The 16,262-nt window shown below is 41.8% G+C and overlaps 1 protein-coding gene across 9 annotated transcripts in view; it reads left to right on the forward strand.

The window, feature by feature from the left end:
* Positions 1-16,262, forward strand: part of PSEN1 (presenilin 1) — a 74,070-nt gene that overhangs the window by 15,357 nt on the left and 42,451 nt on the right. For 2 of the 9 annotated variants that reach the window (XM_014539320.1, XM_014539321.1), the window contains exons 2-4: positions 452-532; positions 624-763; positions 13,888-13,983. In XM_014539320.1, coding sequence (XP_014394806.1) covers positions 677-763; positions 13,888-13,983 — 183 coding nt within the window. In that variant the 5' untranslated portion in view covers positions 452-532; positions 624-676. Of the gene's footprint in view, positions 1-451; positions 533-623; positions 764-13,214; positions 13,245-13,887; positions 13,984-16,262 lie in introns of those variants that run through there. The other 7 variants (XM_005865807.2, XM_005865809.2, XM_014539322.1 and 4 more) reach the window with 6 other exon arrangements.

Consider the following 16,262-nt stretch of genomic DNA (forward strand, 5'->3'; position numbering starts at 1 on the left):
TGATAAAGGTTTGTCAGTTGAGCCCTGGCTAGTGTTGCTAAGCAGTGAGAGTGTTGGCCTGAGCATTAAAGGGGCTCAAGTTTGATTCCCAATCATGGGCATGTACTTGGGTTGCAGGTTCCATCCTGGCCCTGGTCAAAGCGTCTGCCAGAAGCAACCAGTTAATGTGTCTCTCTCGAATCAATGTTTCTCTCTCTCTTTCTCTCTCTCTCTCTCTCTCTCTCTCTCTCTCTCTCTTCCTTCCTCTGCCCTCCCTACCTACCTTTTACTCTTTCTAAAAAACCAATGGGAAAAATATCCTCAGGTGAGGATTAACAAAAAATATTTTTTAAGAATGTTTATCGGTTCATGGCAAATTAATAAATGGATGGCTTATAGATTGGTCTTTTAAGTACTTGATCGGTGTGAATGGATTACCAACTCTGGGTAACCTGATAAAACCCTATTTCAGACCTAATCCAGGAGTCTGCAAGTGACAGCAGCCTGTGAGGTCCTTGGGAAGCTCGGCCTGGAGGAGACACATGAAAGAAAGGTTGGTTTCACCTAATGTAATTTATGAAAGTGTTTAAAAATAAAAGTGTAATTGTAATGTACAAAGGATTGCTTTCTGTCTCCCTTTTCAGAACCCCAAGAGGCCTTGTTTTCTGTGAAAAGGTATTTCTGTACAGTTGCTCCAATGACAGAGTTGCCTGCACCCTTGTCCTACTTCCAGAATGCACAGATGTCCGAGGACAACCACCTGAGCAATATTGTACGTAGCCAGGTACATGTCAGTCTCTGTAACTGCCTTTGTCAGACTGTGGATTCACTGATCACCCTACCTCACCTCCAAAAGAGGCTGAGGGGGCTGAGCAGGTTTCTCAATTTTACCATATTCACGTATTTTCTGAACTTCAAGTGAGCGCAAAGCATTGTTCCATTTGGTGCTGGGGACGCAGGGCTGTGTGAGGCATTGTTGTATAGTTCATCGCTGGCTCAGATAGCACTGCTTCCATTGAGGCCTCTCCAACTTCCTCACCTATTTATTATTCTATCTTTCTTGCTCTTACTCTTCTATAGGCTGAGTACATTTTATTTACTTTTATTTTTTTAGTACCTAGTATGGTTCCTGACAGTGCTCAGTGAACGTCCATGACAAAGTGCATGATGATGAATGCAAGGTTAAGTGTAGAAGTCCTAAGCTAGTTCAGAGAAGAGAAGGAGGAACAGGTATAATTTGTGGCATGGGACACAGAGACCTCACCAGCTATATACAGAGACATCAGATCTGTCTGTGACTGTTAGCTAATCATTACAGATTGAAGGTGGTTTCCACAGAGGACCTGTGAGATGGTTGGAGAATTAGGATTTTTAGAGGCAGAGCCAGAATGGGGGGAAACACAAGGCCAACTATGAGCTGGGCAGGGTGCACGAGGACCGGGAATCAGACTTCCCTCTATTCAACCAGAGGTCAGAACCAGTGGTGGAAGATACCAGGAAACAGGTGCTGGGATAGTAAGAAGAATTTTCTCACAATTACTGTATGTCTGAAAGGGTGTGGACTGCCTTGTGGGCCAGTGTGTGCTTGTCACTAAAAGCAGTCACAAAGGCCAGAAGACTACCAGCCGCATCTGCATAGGGTTTGCCAGGACTGACCAGCAGACCCTGAGTGAGGGATGAATAGATTACTCTGACACACGTTTCCGTGAAAGAGAGGCTAAGGGGCTGGTTGGCAGGAGGCACCAAAACAGCCCTGATTGCCTGCCTCCTTAGGCTTTTATTATAACTACAGCTTGAACTAAAATTAACCTCTAGATCAGTGGTTCTCAACCTGTGGGTTGCAACCCCTTTGGGGGTCGAACAACCCTTTCACAGGGGTCGCCTAAGACCATCGGAAAACACATATATAATTACATATTGTTTTTGTGATTAATCACTATGCTTTAATTATGTTCAATTTGTAACAATGAAAATACATCCTGCATATCAGATATTTACATTACGATTCATAACAGTAGCAAAATTACAGTTATGAAGTAGCAACGAAAATAATTTTATGGTTGAGGGTCACCACAACATGAGGAACTGTATTAAAGGGTTGCGGCATTAGGAAAGTTGAGAACCACTGCTCTAGATACAATTAGCAGGGTAAGTATCCTTGAGAAAGCACATGTTTCTACAAGGTCGGTCTTAAAGATTAAACATAGAGATATCAGCAAAACACCCGGAGGCTCAGACTTACTTGGAAAAGTCAAGGCAGGGGCTGCCGCCTTTGGCAAGGTCTCCCTAAGAGGCCCCCCACCTTTCGGAGAATCCTCCTTACAGACTTTCCAACCAACTCCTGTGCTTCCCCACAGGGTTAGTCCATGGAATGAGCAGTGAACTAGAGCACTACATGGCCTGGAAGTTCCCTTCATACTCTGAAGATTTGGAATTCCAATTGAAGGTCAAAATGTGGGGAGGATGGCTTCACAAAGTAGACTTTCCAGGATGCATAGGCTTAGAATAGTGAAAACGGGGAAGTCAGTACTGATAGATGAAATAACTCTAGGGGAGGAAGAATTTTCCTAAAATATAAATTGACAGGGAGGCTACATCCAGAGAAAATGTCAACAGAGGTAGATCACATTGTATTGCTCAAACATGTTTAATTAAGTGAAATGAAGTGAAAATGAATATGTAAGGAAGCCCTGAAAGGGAACACAAGCTATCACCATGTAGTATGTAGCCTGAGAGGTGTAGGAGGGGGGAAGTGGGGGACTTTGATCTTGTGCCTTGGTACTAGGTTGATAAAGAGGTATTACAGAGACTGATTTTTGTGGCAGCACATTTGTTCCTCTACTATGGGTCAGCAGCTGGATTTACTCTTTTTTTGCGATTCCCTAGGAACAGCTTTTGGGAAAGTTAGGATGGGCCTGGATTATGAAGTTCTGGATGCAGGATATGAACATTTGGATCTTACAGACTGTTCTCATTTGTAAACTTGAGAGGAGCGAGAGGGAAAGTGGGAACAGCATAGTCAGGTTTCTAAGTACCTTTTCCTTATCTGTGTTACATATTAATCTTCTGTGGATCCCTTGAACAAAAGATTCCATAACTAAAACGTTTTGAAAAAAAAACACAGTTATATGTGACTCATTTGACCCAAACTCTCCAAAGGCATCTCATTTAAGAATAAAACCTGGTCCTGAGGTCTTAACCTCTCCCTCTCCATCCCCATCATTTCTCTCTTAATCTCTTAGCACCTTCTCCCTCACTGCTTCCCCAGCTCTGCCTCTGAGCCCTGGGTCATTCTCCCACTCTTCTCAGGTGGCTAACTTCACTTCCTTCGGGTTACCTCATGAGTCACCTTATGAGTGAGGCCTTGCCTTCCTTGACTCTGATCCCTTTCCTGTCATCTGGCACTAAGCCCTCAGTAAGACATCCCCTGAGGGCTCCTGGACTGTGAGAGGGCGCAGGCCGGGCTGAGGGACACCTCCCCCTCCAGTGCCTGAATTTTCGTGCACCGGGTCTCTAGTAATACTATAAAAGCCCCACAAAACCTGAATGTGAATGTGAGGGATATAAATAATACAGTACTACATTAACCATGGTGAGCTCACTAAGTGCCACACACTGTTCTTTGTTGTTGTTGTTGCTGAATCCTCACTTGAGGACATTTTTTCCATTGATTTTTAAAGAGAGTGGAAGGGAGGAAGGGAGGGAGAGAGACATAGATTGATGTGAGAGAGAAACACTGATTAGCTGCCTCCCACACTCACCCCAATCCAGGCCAAGGATTGAACCTGCAACCCAGATACGTGCCCTTGACTGGGAATCAAACCCTAGACCCTTTGGTGTGTGAGTAAAGCTCTAACCATTGAGACCACCAGCCAGGGCTGTTATGTTCTTTATAAAGATTTTTAAAAATATTTTTTAAAGTTATTTTTATTGATTTTTAGAGAGAGGGAGAGAGAAGGAGAAACATCAGTGTGATCAGCTGCTTTCTGCCTGCCCCCAACCAGGCTGCAGTCTGGCCTCACTCTGTGGGAGGCGACCAGGCAGCCAATCAGGGGCCGGCATGGCCCCCCCTCTAAAGCCCCTCTGCCACTGCTGGTTGCTGCCGCCTCCCTCATCACCGTCCCCTCCCTCTGCCCGCTGGCATGGGCCTTGGCTGGGCTGGCGTCGCCTGATTGCCAGCCCCGTCCCCTGCTGACTGGTCGTTCCGCCGTTAGGTCGATTTGCATATTATGCTTTTATTATATAGGATTTTTCTGCCATTCTTTATACTTTAGTGACTGATAAAATATCCCTTCAAAATAAAGGGTGCTATAGAGGCGGTACAATTGACACGGGATTTTTATTGATAATTACATGTGTTCATGGTTTAGTTTTAGCAAGTCTTAGTGCTAATGTTCTCAGTGGTACCTTCCAGGTCTATTAGGGCACACTATCTAGAACAATGGTTCTCAACCTGTGGGTCACGACCCCTTTGGAAGTTGAACGACCCTTTCACTGTAAAATGGAGCCCTGTTTCAATAATTTTATGGTTGGGGGTCACCACAACATGAGGAACTGTATTAAAGGGTCGCGGCATTAGGAAGGTTGAGAACCACTGATCTAGAACATCAGGCCTGATTTGTTTAATTTTGACTCTGCTATTGATAATGTGATGTCAAATAAGTTTATGTTTTGTTTATCTCCTTAAAAATGCATTCTGTGCCCTAACCGGTTTGGCTCAGTGGATAGAGCATTGGCCTGTGGACTAAAGGGTCCCAGGTTCGATTCCAGTCAAGGGCATGTACCCAGTGGGGGGTGTGCAGGAGGCAGCTGATCGATGTTTCTCTCTCATCGATGTTTCTAACTCTCTATCCCTCTCCCTTCTTCTCTGTAAAAAAATCAATAAAATATATATATTTTTAAAAATGCATTCTGTAACTTAAAAAGATCTTTGTACATTTCATACTTTCCAGTTATCATGGGACCGTTATTATTCGCATTTTACAGTTTCTTTTCTTTTAATATATTTTTATTGATTTCAGAGAGGAAGGGAGAAAGAGAGAGAGATAGAAACATCAATGATGAGAGAGAATCATTGATCGGCTACCCCCACTGGGGATTGAGCCCGAAACCCAGGCATGTGCCTTTGACCAGAATCGAACCCGGGACCCTTTAGTCCACAGGCCAATGCTCTGTCCACTGAGCCAAACTGGCTAGGGCCCCATTTTACAGTTTCAATGCTTGTCCAAGATCACAGAAAATTAAATGACAGACCTGGAACTTAAAACTCAGTTTTCTAATCCCAAACATGTTCCAGTTAACTTTCTGTTCTTCAAATTGTCGCTTACATCAGAAAAGTGTAATATCATAATACTGAAAGGAGATAGTGTGTGAAAAAAAATTCTGAGAAAGAAAAATATGAAGTTTATGTATTCATTTTTGCACCGGTGTATTTTTTTTTCAATCCAAAGAAAGAGGAAAAGAATCTTACTAAGTTTTTTAGCTATAAAGAAGCCCTTGTATAAGTATATGCTCTGGTTGTTTATGAAAAAACTAGAGGCCCGGTGCATGAAAATTCATGCACATGGGGGGGTCCCTCAGCCCAGTCTGCACCCTCTCACAGTCTGGGACCATTGGGGGATGCCCACCTGCTGGCTTAGGCCTGCTCCCTCAGAACAGATGATCTAAAAGAAATAATCATATCATTGGGTAAGGATTTTTAAAAAAGGTAATGGTTGCATGAAAATTCACTGGGGGACTCCAGCGGCAGGTGCACGAACGGCCGGACCTGCCTGGGGGCAGGCCTGGCTGCGCCACCTGCCTGCTCCCCCCCCTCCTCCCCCGCCGTGGGGCTGAGGGGACTGGGCGTTGCCATCTTGTGAGGGCATGATGGTCAGTTAGCATAGTATCTCTTTATTATATAGGATGGGGATAGTTCTAAATTTAAATTAGACTCGATGAGGTTTTTTGTGGATTAATTGAAAGGTAATCTTTTATTTCTCGTTTTGAATAGTGGATTTGTTAAATACAAGAACAGTCTTTTAATATTGCAGCCCTTTTTTAATATTATAGTTTGTGATCTACCATAATCCTTTTGTTTACTTTTACTGTGCCTATTAAAATTATTTGTAAGGTATTTTTCTGAAGCAAAATTTTGATGGGTAGAGTTCTTTTTCCTTGACTTGTCATAATTCTTTGCCAGAAGTCAGCCTCCATTTCATTTCTACTGACATTACAGGAATATACTAAAGCTAGAGGAAATTAAAAATATATTTTTCAGAATAGTGCAAAAAAATTATTTTTTGTTAATCTTCACCTGAGGATATTTTTTCCATTGCTTTTTCAGAGAGAGTGTGGGAGGGAGGGAGAGAGAGAGAGAGAAACATTGATGTGAGAGAAACATGTGGGTTGATTGCCTCCTGCACACACCCCAAAGAGGGTGGGAGTGAACCTGCAACCCAGGTACGTGAGTGTGCCCTTGACTGGGAATTGAACCCTCAACCCTTCCATGTGCAGGCTGACACTCTAACCACTGAGCACACTGACCAGGGCCAGAATAGTGAAAACTTATCTTTTGATTTGGTATAGACTTAGATCCTTTATGTGGATTAGCTGAGCACTTTTTGCTTTCCTAAGATACAAACAAAATTTTTGAAGTCTAAAATTCATTTATATTGTATATTAGAGCAGTGATTTTCAAACCTTAGTGTTCATTGGAATCCCCTGGAAGAGTTCCTGATTTTGTAGGAATGGGATGGGGCCACATAATTTGCATTTCTGACCAATTGCCAGATCTTGCCAGTGCTTCTGGTCCAGGGACCATAGTTTAAGAAGCATTATATTTGAGTTAAGAAATAAAGGGACTGACATTAAAGAAAAGCTACTAGATTTATAAATTGAATACTCAGTGTTTTTATTTTTAAAAAATTATTTAAAATATATTTTAATTGATTTTTAGAGAGAGAAGGAAGGAGAGGGATAAAGAGAGAGAAACATCAATGAGAGAACATCATTGATTGGCTACCTCCTGCAGGATGGGGATTGAGCCCGCAACCCGGGCACATCGAGAATCGAACTGGTGACCTCTTGGTTCCTGGGTCCACACTCAACTGCTGAGTCATACCAGCCGGGCTCATTGTTTCTCTTTTTTAGGGGGAGACCAGGCCTTCAGCCTGCTGGCACAGGATGAAGTTCATTCATTTTCACTTAATCTACTAAGTCCCTTATTTGCATAAATAATTGCCTTTGGCCCACTATCATGGGTTGTGCCTTCCTTGAATCCAATCTAGAACTTCTTTTTTCCCAAAGATTCTGAGGTGGGGAACTTCACTTGTGATTTTGGGGAGCAACCAAGGGGAGGCACCCCAAGATCACACCTCTGGGCAGCTTGTACACCTCACCTCATAATACCTTTTAATTTAGAATGGAAAATATCAGTCATTTGTTACCTAAAAAAGAAGCCTTAAAGTAGTAATCCATGGAAAGGTCAATAATGATTCTCTATATAAAGCAGTTGCTGAAGAACACTTATATAAATCCATTACCTTCAGTCGCTAAATTAACAACATGAAAATGTGTCTGATCTTTTTTTAAAAAAATATATTTTATTGATTTTTTACAGAGAGGAAGGGAGAGGGATAGAGAGTTAGAAACATCGATGAGAGAGAAACATCGATCAGCTGCCTCCTGCACACTCCCTACTGGGTATGTGCCTGCAACCAAGGCACATGCCCTTGACCGGAATCAAACCCGGGACACTTCAGTCCGCAGGCCAACACTCTATCCACCAAGCCAAACCGGTCAGGGCGTGTCTGATCTTTATAAATGAAGTCATCTGCAATATTTTTTCTAAATTAAAAACATTAAATGTGAAGAACTTTGTTAGAAACTCATAGATTGGCAGAACTAACCTCATTTTAGATGATGATGGGTCACTTTTTTTAAGTGTGAGAAATCCTATAAAATCAAACAGAAAACAAGTCTATAAGCTATTTAAAGTGAGGATTAAGTACTTGGGATCTTGAGGTGAAAAAAAAAAATAAAGGAATGATCTAAATGTAAACTGAATTGGGTTCATAGGTCCAATCAGCCTTTGACAGTGTTGTTGTACTGTTTATAGTATGAGTTTGTTTTCCCAGTTATGTCAAAGTGAAGTAAGGAAAAAAAGAACTTACAATCTTGGTGAGCTCCAGAGAAAAATGCTTGCTTTTGTATCAGAATAAAGTCAGAAATCCTTGGCACACATCTTAATAGTTTGTTAAAAAAACACACAAAAACTCTAGTTCAAGCCTACCACAATAGCCCATAAATGTTAAATATTATCTCTAATCAGTTAATATTCACTGTTCAGGGAAATGACTGCCTTCCTTGATGTTAGAGTAATAGTGAAAGCTCTAACTCTAGGGAATCAAAAAGCTTGGGCAGGTGCTGGATGGAATTTTGTGTGCTGTTGGAAACATTTTGCCTATGATTAATATTTTCAAGTTTTCCACATAACTTGCCAGTTCTTCAGTTAAGCTACTCTAATAGTTTTTTTCTACAGTGTAGGCTTAGGAACCTCACATTTCTAATTGTAGAAATCCAAACAGTACCTATAAAGTCTTACAGGATTGCAACTTTTCTTATAAATTTATAAATAAACTAGAGGCCAGGTGGACAGAATTTGTGCACTCGGGGGTGGGGGGGGGTCTCCCCACCCTGGCCTGTGCCCTCTCACAGTGCGGGAGCCCTGCCCACCCATCCGGGCTCCTCGATGGATTGCCCCAAAGAGGTAGGCTGGAGCCAGGGGCCCTGCCTTTGCGGTGCGTGGAGCCGCGGGACTCTCAGGCCTTGCTGCACAGGGTAGCTGCCGGGCCCCACCTCCCCGCTCCTTGCAGAGTGGAGCCGGAAGGCGGGCCCGGTGGCCAGTGGCACCAGCCTCCTGGTGATGGATTGTGATGGTGTGAGGGCATCACAGTGTGATGACCACCTAGGCTTTGAGGGCATCACGGGGTGATGACCACCTAGGCTTTTATTAGTATAGATAATCATTTAAAGTAAGTAATACTATGTAGCCTATCATATCAACATAATGGAATACATTGTAACTTTTTAGGAATGTTGCCTGCTATTCCATGGGAATGTATTCATGAAATAATATTAGATGAGTAAAGTAGGATGCACTCTTTGTGAACATTCATTATAACTGTACATATGTGTATATGTTGAAAAACATTGCAATTTGGGGTATAGTAAGAATAAGTTGTTATCTTTGTAAAATCACCTAAATTCATATTCAGCAATACAAAATTATAAATTTAAGTGTGACAAAACTGCCATGAACAAAGTCGTAAAATAAACTGATCAAAGGCTGGTAATGCATAATGACAGATGTATCTTAATATACAAATAATTCTGAAGTCAAAAGGAACATGAATAACTCAATGACATTACCAAAGGATATGAGTAATATGTATGGCAGAAGAAGAAACAAAAGTGGCAATAAATATATAAAAAGACTAGTTGATCAGCCTTTCTAATGATCAGATAAAGAAATGGCCCTAGCCAGTTTGGCTCAGTGGATAGGGTGTTGGCCTGTGGACTGAAGGGTCCCAGGTTCGATTCCGGTCAAGGGGGGTGCGTGAGGGAGGCAACCAATGGATGAGACACATTCACATCGATGTTTCCCTCTGTCTCTCCCCCTCCCCTCCACTCTCTCTGAGAATCAATGGAAAAATATCCTTGGGTAAGGATTAATAACAACAACAAAAGAAAAATGTCTTATTTTTCACTTATCAGCAAGGATTGATACCCATTGCTACTAAAGGTGTAGGGAAAATAAGCGTTCTCATGTGCTTCTTATGAATTCGTATTTGGAGTCAACTGAGTCTGCAAATACATGTACCCTTTGGAGACAATTTGGCAATTAAATCTAAAAATGTACATAACCTTTTGACCTAGCATTCACTTCTAGGATTTTATCCTAGTTAGAAACATTACCACAAGAGTGCCAAGAAATATAGACAAGAATATTTATTGAAGCATTATTTGTAATAGTAAGAATTTGGAGATAACCTCAAACTTATGTTACTTATGATTTACCCAGTCAGTAATTTAAGGTAATGGCTAATAATAGGATCTATTGACTAAACTGTCTGAATTAGTATCTCTCTCTCTCTCTCTCAAGCCCACACCTTTCCCCACATCCTTCTTGCCCCAGAGTGCACACTCTCTCTCACTCGGGCATACCCAAGCCTTTCCCTCTCACCCCAGGTGCATTCTCTATGCTTCCCCCCACCCCTAAGCTCCTAGCGCCCTTCTTTTGCCTCTGTAACTTATTTCCTGAGTCCAAACAGCCCAGTTGGCTCACTTCTTCCACAACTCACTTCTTCTACCTTTATCTCTCTCTCTCTCTCTCTCTCTCTCTCTCTCTCTCTCTCTCTCTCTCTCTCAAGCCCACACCTTTCCCCACATCCTTCTTGCCCCAGAGTGCACACTCTCTCTCACTCGGGCATACCCAAGCCTTTCCCTCTCACCCCAGGTGCATTCTCTATGCTTCCCCCCACCCCTAAGCTCCTAGCGCCCTTCTTTTGCCTCTGTAACTTATTTCCTGAGTCCAAACAGCCCAGTTGGCTCACTTCTTCCACAACTCACTTCTTCTACCTTTATCTCTCTCTCTCTCTCTCTCTCTCTCTCTCTCTCTCTCTCTCTCACACACACACACACACACACACACACACACACAAAATCTCTGCTATAGAACTTCTTAGCTCTGTGGTCTTTGGCAGATTATCCGGTCTCTCTTAGCTTCAGTTTCTTTACTTGTTAAACGAAGTTTACAATATTAATAAATTGCATTTTAGGATTAAATGATAACTAACTTCAGTGCTTAGCATAGTGCCTAGCACATACATGGGTCAATAATCATAATTATCACTGTGCTGGTATTATAATATTTAAGTTTGAGGTATATTTATATGTACTGGCATCTGATATATTAAGTAACAGAAACATTGCATGACAAGGCTTTGAAAAAATCTAAAGGTACATCAGATTGCTCACTATGTTCATGTTGTGGGGCAGACATTAGGAGAACACTTACTTTCTATGTTATAAACAGGTTTATAGCATAAAAGCTTTTGGAAACTTGTTTATAGTATTTTTTTAATTTACAGATATAAATCTTTAAAAGACAGGCAGAAAACAAGGTTAAAAAAGAAAACAGGCAGGCACTACACTGTATTAAAAATACTTCCACAATGTTTGCTGCTTGAGAAATACTAGCCCTGCTTGAGGGTCCACATGCCTTGGGTGACTGGACCTAAACTTGCATCAGGTTCCGGAATAAGGGGAAGAGAGAAAGAATTAAAATGACGCCTCTGACATAATGGTGTAGGAGCTCGCCTCCCACATACCACTTCCTGTGGGGCCCCGCCCTCCCTGAAACGTACAACATTTATATAGTGAGTAATCCTTCCCCTCTGCCACAGAAATGAAATCATTTATGATGGCTACAAAACTTTTTTTTTAATATATATTTTATTGATTTTAGAGAGGAAAGGAGTAGGGGAGTGAGAAACATCAATGATGGGAGAGAATCATTGATCGGCTGCCTCCTGCATCCCATACTGGGGATCGAGCCTGCAACCCAGGCATGTGCCCTGACTGGGAATTAAACCATGCCTCCTGGTTCACAGGTCACTGCTCAACCACTGAGCCATGCTGGCCAGCATATGTTTTTATTTATTTTGTGTAAATACCTAAGAGTAGAATATGATTCACATACCTGAGAGTAGAATATAATCCAAGAGTAGAGTTGTGTATTTGACTTGTAAAAAAATCTTATAATCATTCTTAAATCCTTTCTTTTTTAAATATATTTTTTTTATTGATTTCATAGATGAAGGGAGAGGGATAGAGAGATAGAAACATAAATGATGAGAGAGAAACATTGATTGGTTGCCTCCTGCACATCCTCTACTGGGGATCGAACCTGGAACCCAGGCATGTGCCCTGACCGGGAATCGAACCTGTGAACTTTTGGTTCATAGGTTGGTGTTCAACTTCTGAGCCACACTGTTAGGGCAAATATACAGTGCAGTAGTAGTATTAATCTATATTTACATTGTGGTGCAACAGATCTCTAGAACTTTTTCAGCTTGCAAAACTGACACTTTACCCACAGCCCCAACAACTACAGTTTTTTTGAATTGGACTACTTTATTTTTATTTTTTATTAAAAATTTTAATGTTGGCATTATTATAGGTGTCTTTCCTCCCCCTCCCCCTTTGCCCATCTCCACCCACAGAGTTGGACTACTTTAGATACTTTATATCAGTAGAATCATACATGTCTTTTTGTAACTTGCAGATTACACTTACTATTATGTTTTAGCATGTGATAAGATTTCCTTTTCAAGGCTGAATAATATTCCACTGTTTGTATACACCACATTTTCTTTATCCATATGTTTTTTTTGTTTTTCGGTTTTTTAAAATATATTTTTATTGATTTCAGAGAGGAAGGGAGAGGGAGAGAGAGATAGAAGCATCAATGATGAGAGAGAATCATTGATTGGCTGCCTTCTGCATGCCCCCTAGTGGGGATCGAGCCCGCAGCCGGGCATGTGCCCTTGACTGGAATTGAATCCGGTACCCTTGGTCCCCAGGCCAGCACTCTATCCACTGAACCAAACGCAAGGGCTCTTTATCCATGTGTTCATGGACATTTGAGTTGCTTCCATCTCTTAGCTCTTGTGAATAATGCTGCAGTGATCACAGGTTTGCAGATACCTCTTTGAGATACTGATAGCAGTTCTTTTGGATATATACCCAGAAGTGGGGTTGCAGGATCATATAATTCTTTTTTTAGTTTTTTTAGGAAACTCCATACTGTTTTATAGCAGCTGCACTATTTTTGCATTCATAACCACAGTGCACAAGGGTTCCAATTTTTCTGCATCCTCACTAACGCTTGTTATTTTCTATTTGTTTGTTTTTATAGTAGCATTCCTAATGGGTATAAGATGGTATCTCATTATAATTTGATTTGCATTTCTCTAATGATTAGTAATGTTGAGCATCTTTTCAGATGCTTGTTAGCCATCCTATATAATAAAAGGCTAATATGCAAATTGCCCCCACGGGTGGGAGTTCGACTAACTGGGAGTTTGACGTGCGCTAACCACCAGGGGGCGGCGCGGAACATGGCGGGCGTCGGTGACGCGGCGCTGGCAGCGGGCGGCAGTAGAGGCGCGGCAGTGGAGGCGCTGCCGGCCCTAGTGGGACTGTGGTGGATGGTGGAGCAGGTGAGCGGGTAGCACTAGGCCAAGGGGGGGATGATCGGCGAGCAGGCAGTGCCAGGCCAAGGCCGGTGCAGGCAGGGGCCCTCATTGCTGGCCAGGCCTAGGGACCCTATCCGTGCAAGAATTTTGTGCACCAGGCCTCTAGTTTGTATATATTCTTTGGAGAAATGTCTGTTCAAGAGTTTTGCTTATTTTAAAATTGGGTTGGCTTTTTGTTGTTGAATTGTAGGAGATCTTTATATATTTCGGATATTAACCCCTTATTAGATACAGTGGGGCCTTGACTTACGAGTTTAATTCGTTCCGTGACGGAGCTCGTAACTCAAATTACTCGTATGTCAAATCAAAAAGTGAACGAGTGAGACACGTGATGCTGGGCTGATGTGGCGTTCACTGTGACGTTCGCTGCGCCAACTAGCAGTGGGGTATCTGAAGCTGGCTCGTAACCTGAATTTTAGCTTGCAACTCAAAGCAAAAAATCGGCCGAGAGACGGCTCGTATCTCGAAAAACTCATTAATCGGGACACTCGTAAGTTAAGGCCCCACTGTATATGGTTCATACATATTTTTCTCCCATTCCATGGTTGACTTCACTCTGTTGATTGTTTGTTTCTTTTTTTTTTTTCCAACACAATTGTTTCATTAGCAGTTGTCTGGGGTTAGAGATAAAGGCACGAAGATCTTTGTGGTGACGGGACCATCCAGCGTCCAGAATACAGAGTGGACACAGGGAGGCACATCGGTGAGACGTGCCTGAGCACGTGTCCTGGGTGGTAGTGTCCTGGAACCACTGAAGCTACCAATGTTATGGGAAACTCGGTGAAGGGTACCTGGGACCTCTATGCTCTTTGAAACTTTATATGAAAATGGAATTATCTGATAATATGTGTGTTTTTAAGTGAGCTGTTTTCATAGTTTGCCCAGTGTTGATTGTTTCTTTGCTGCACAGAAGTTTTAAAGTTTGATGTGGTCCATATGTCTATTTTTGCTTTTGTTCTTTAATTTTTCTTAGCAGTATTTTGTAGTTTTCAGTGTACAGGTATATTTGGGATTCCCCAAGATTATGCTCAGGTTCAGTTTTTAGCTAGAAGGATTCACAGAACTCAGAAAAGCTGTTATATTCACTCTTCCAGTTGATTACAGTGAAAGGATACAGATTAAAACTAGCAACAGAAGAAGGACTATAGAGCAGGGTCCAGGCACAAGCTTCTAGTTGTCCTCTCCCAGTGGAGTCATGGGAACAGTGTTTAATTCTCCCAGGAACATGTGACCGCATGCATGGAGTATTGCCACCCAGGGAAGTGCACTTAGCCTTGATGTCCAGGAGTTTTATTGGGTATCACATACACATGGCTGACCATAGTTCTCTAGCTCTTCCCAAAGTCAAGCAGATACCACATGGGCCAAGACTCCCACCATAGATCACATTGTTAGCAATGTGGCCAAGGCCTCATGTAAACAGAGGCAATATATCGAAAGGGCTTAGAGGTTATCTTCCAGGAACAAGGCCAGATCTTTCTTTGTCATGTGCAGGGTTTGGACACTCCTGACCTGCTGAGGTAATCCTTTATTGTACAGTAAGCTTTTCACATCTTCTCATTCTTCAGGTCTCAGATCAAATGTCACTTCCTCAGAAAAGTATCCCATGTAATTTTTTAAAATCCTCATCTGAGGATATGTGGTTGTTTTGATTTGAGTGAGAGAGAAATATCGATGTGAGAGAGAAATATTGATTGGTTGCCTCCCATACGTGCCCCCACCGGGGATCAAACCTGCAACCTAGGTATGTGCCCTGACTGGGAATCAGACCAGCAACCTTCTGGTGCTTGGGACAATGCTCCAACCAACTGAGCCACCCAGCCAGGGCCCAAGTATTCTTTCTCATATCACCCTGCTATAGTACCATCCCACTTTGTAATTATCTTGCTTATTATCTATCTCTATCCTGAAATCAGTTCATGAGAGCAGAAACCTCTTTTTTCTTGTTGAATACTATATTCTTGGCACCTAGTACCTGGCATTCACTGATTTTTAATTAAGGACTTGTCGAAATAGGCACTCTTTCTATTTTGCGGAGTCTTTAAACTGATACAACTCATAGGGAGGGTAATCTGGCAATAATCAGTATCTCTACTGCATGAGTACTTTGACCCAGCAATTTTACTTCAGGGAATTTATCCTACAAATATGCCCCCACACGTGAAATAAGTTAATAGGGGGCATTCTGATTGCAGCAGTGTTTGTAATGGCAAAAACGTTCAAAGCAAATTAAATGTCAGTCATTAGGGGATTGGCCTAATAAATTAATTTATATACTGGCTATATAGATGATTAAAAATTGTTTTTAAGAATAAGGATGTTCTGCCCTAGCCAGTTTTGCTCAGTGGATAGAGCATTGGCCTGCGGACTGAAAGGTCCCAGGTTCTAGTCCGATCAAGGGCACATGCCTGGGTTGCAGGCTCATTTCCCGGTGGGGGGGTTGGGGGGGGGAGGCCTGCAGGAGGCAGCTGTTTGATGTTTCTCTCTCTCTCTCCCTCTCCCTTTCTCTCTAAAATCGATAAAAGCATTTAAAAAAAAGAATAAATGGTGTATTTGCATATAACCTAAAAAAAAAAAAAGAATAAGGATGTTTTTTGTGTACTGATGTAAAAAAATCTCTAGGAGATTTTTAAGCAAAGTGCAGGGCAGTGCATTTATTCAGCTACTACCATTTGTGTGAGAAGGGGGAAGAAGCTATGTATTATATTTGCTTGTATGTACATGAAGAAACTCTGATAGAATTTGCAGAGAACAATGACAGTGGTAACCTGGGAGATTAGGAAACTAAATAGATAGTTAAGTAGGAAACTTTTTGTTGTACACCTTTTTATACTCAGATTTCAGAACCACATGAACTGTTTAAATAAATAAATTGTACTTTAAAAAATGAAATTAAAACATATAGTCAATTTTAAAAAATAGTATCTAAAGTACTATAAAGAGGGAGTGTGTGTGTGTGTGTGTGTGTGTGTGTGTGTGTGT

This window comes from Myotis brandtii, unplaced genomic scaffold (assembly GCF_000412655.1).
Source record: "Myotis brandtii unplaced genomic scaffold, ASM41265v1 scaffold213, whole genome shotgun sequence".
NCBI lineage: Eukaryota > Metazoa > Chordata > Mammalia > Chiroptera > Vespertilionidae > Myotis > Myotis brandtii.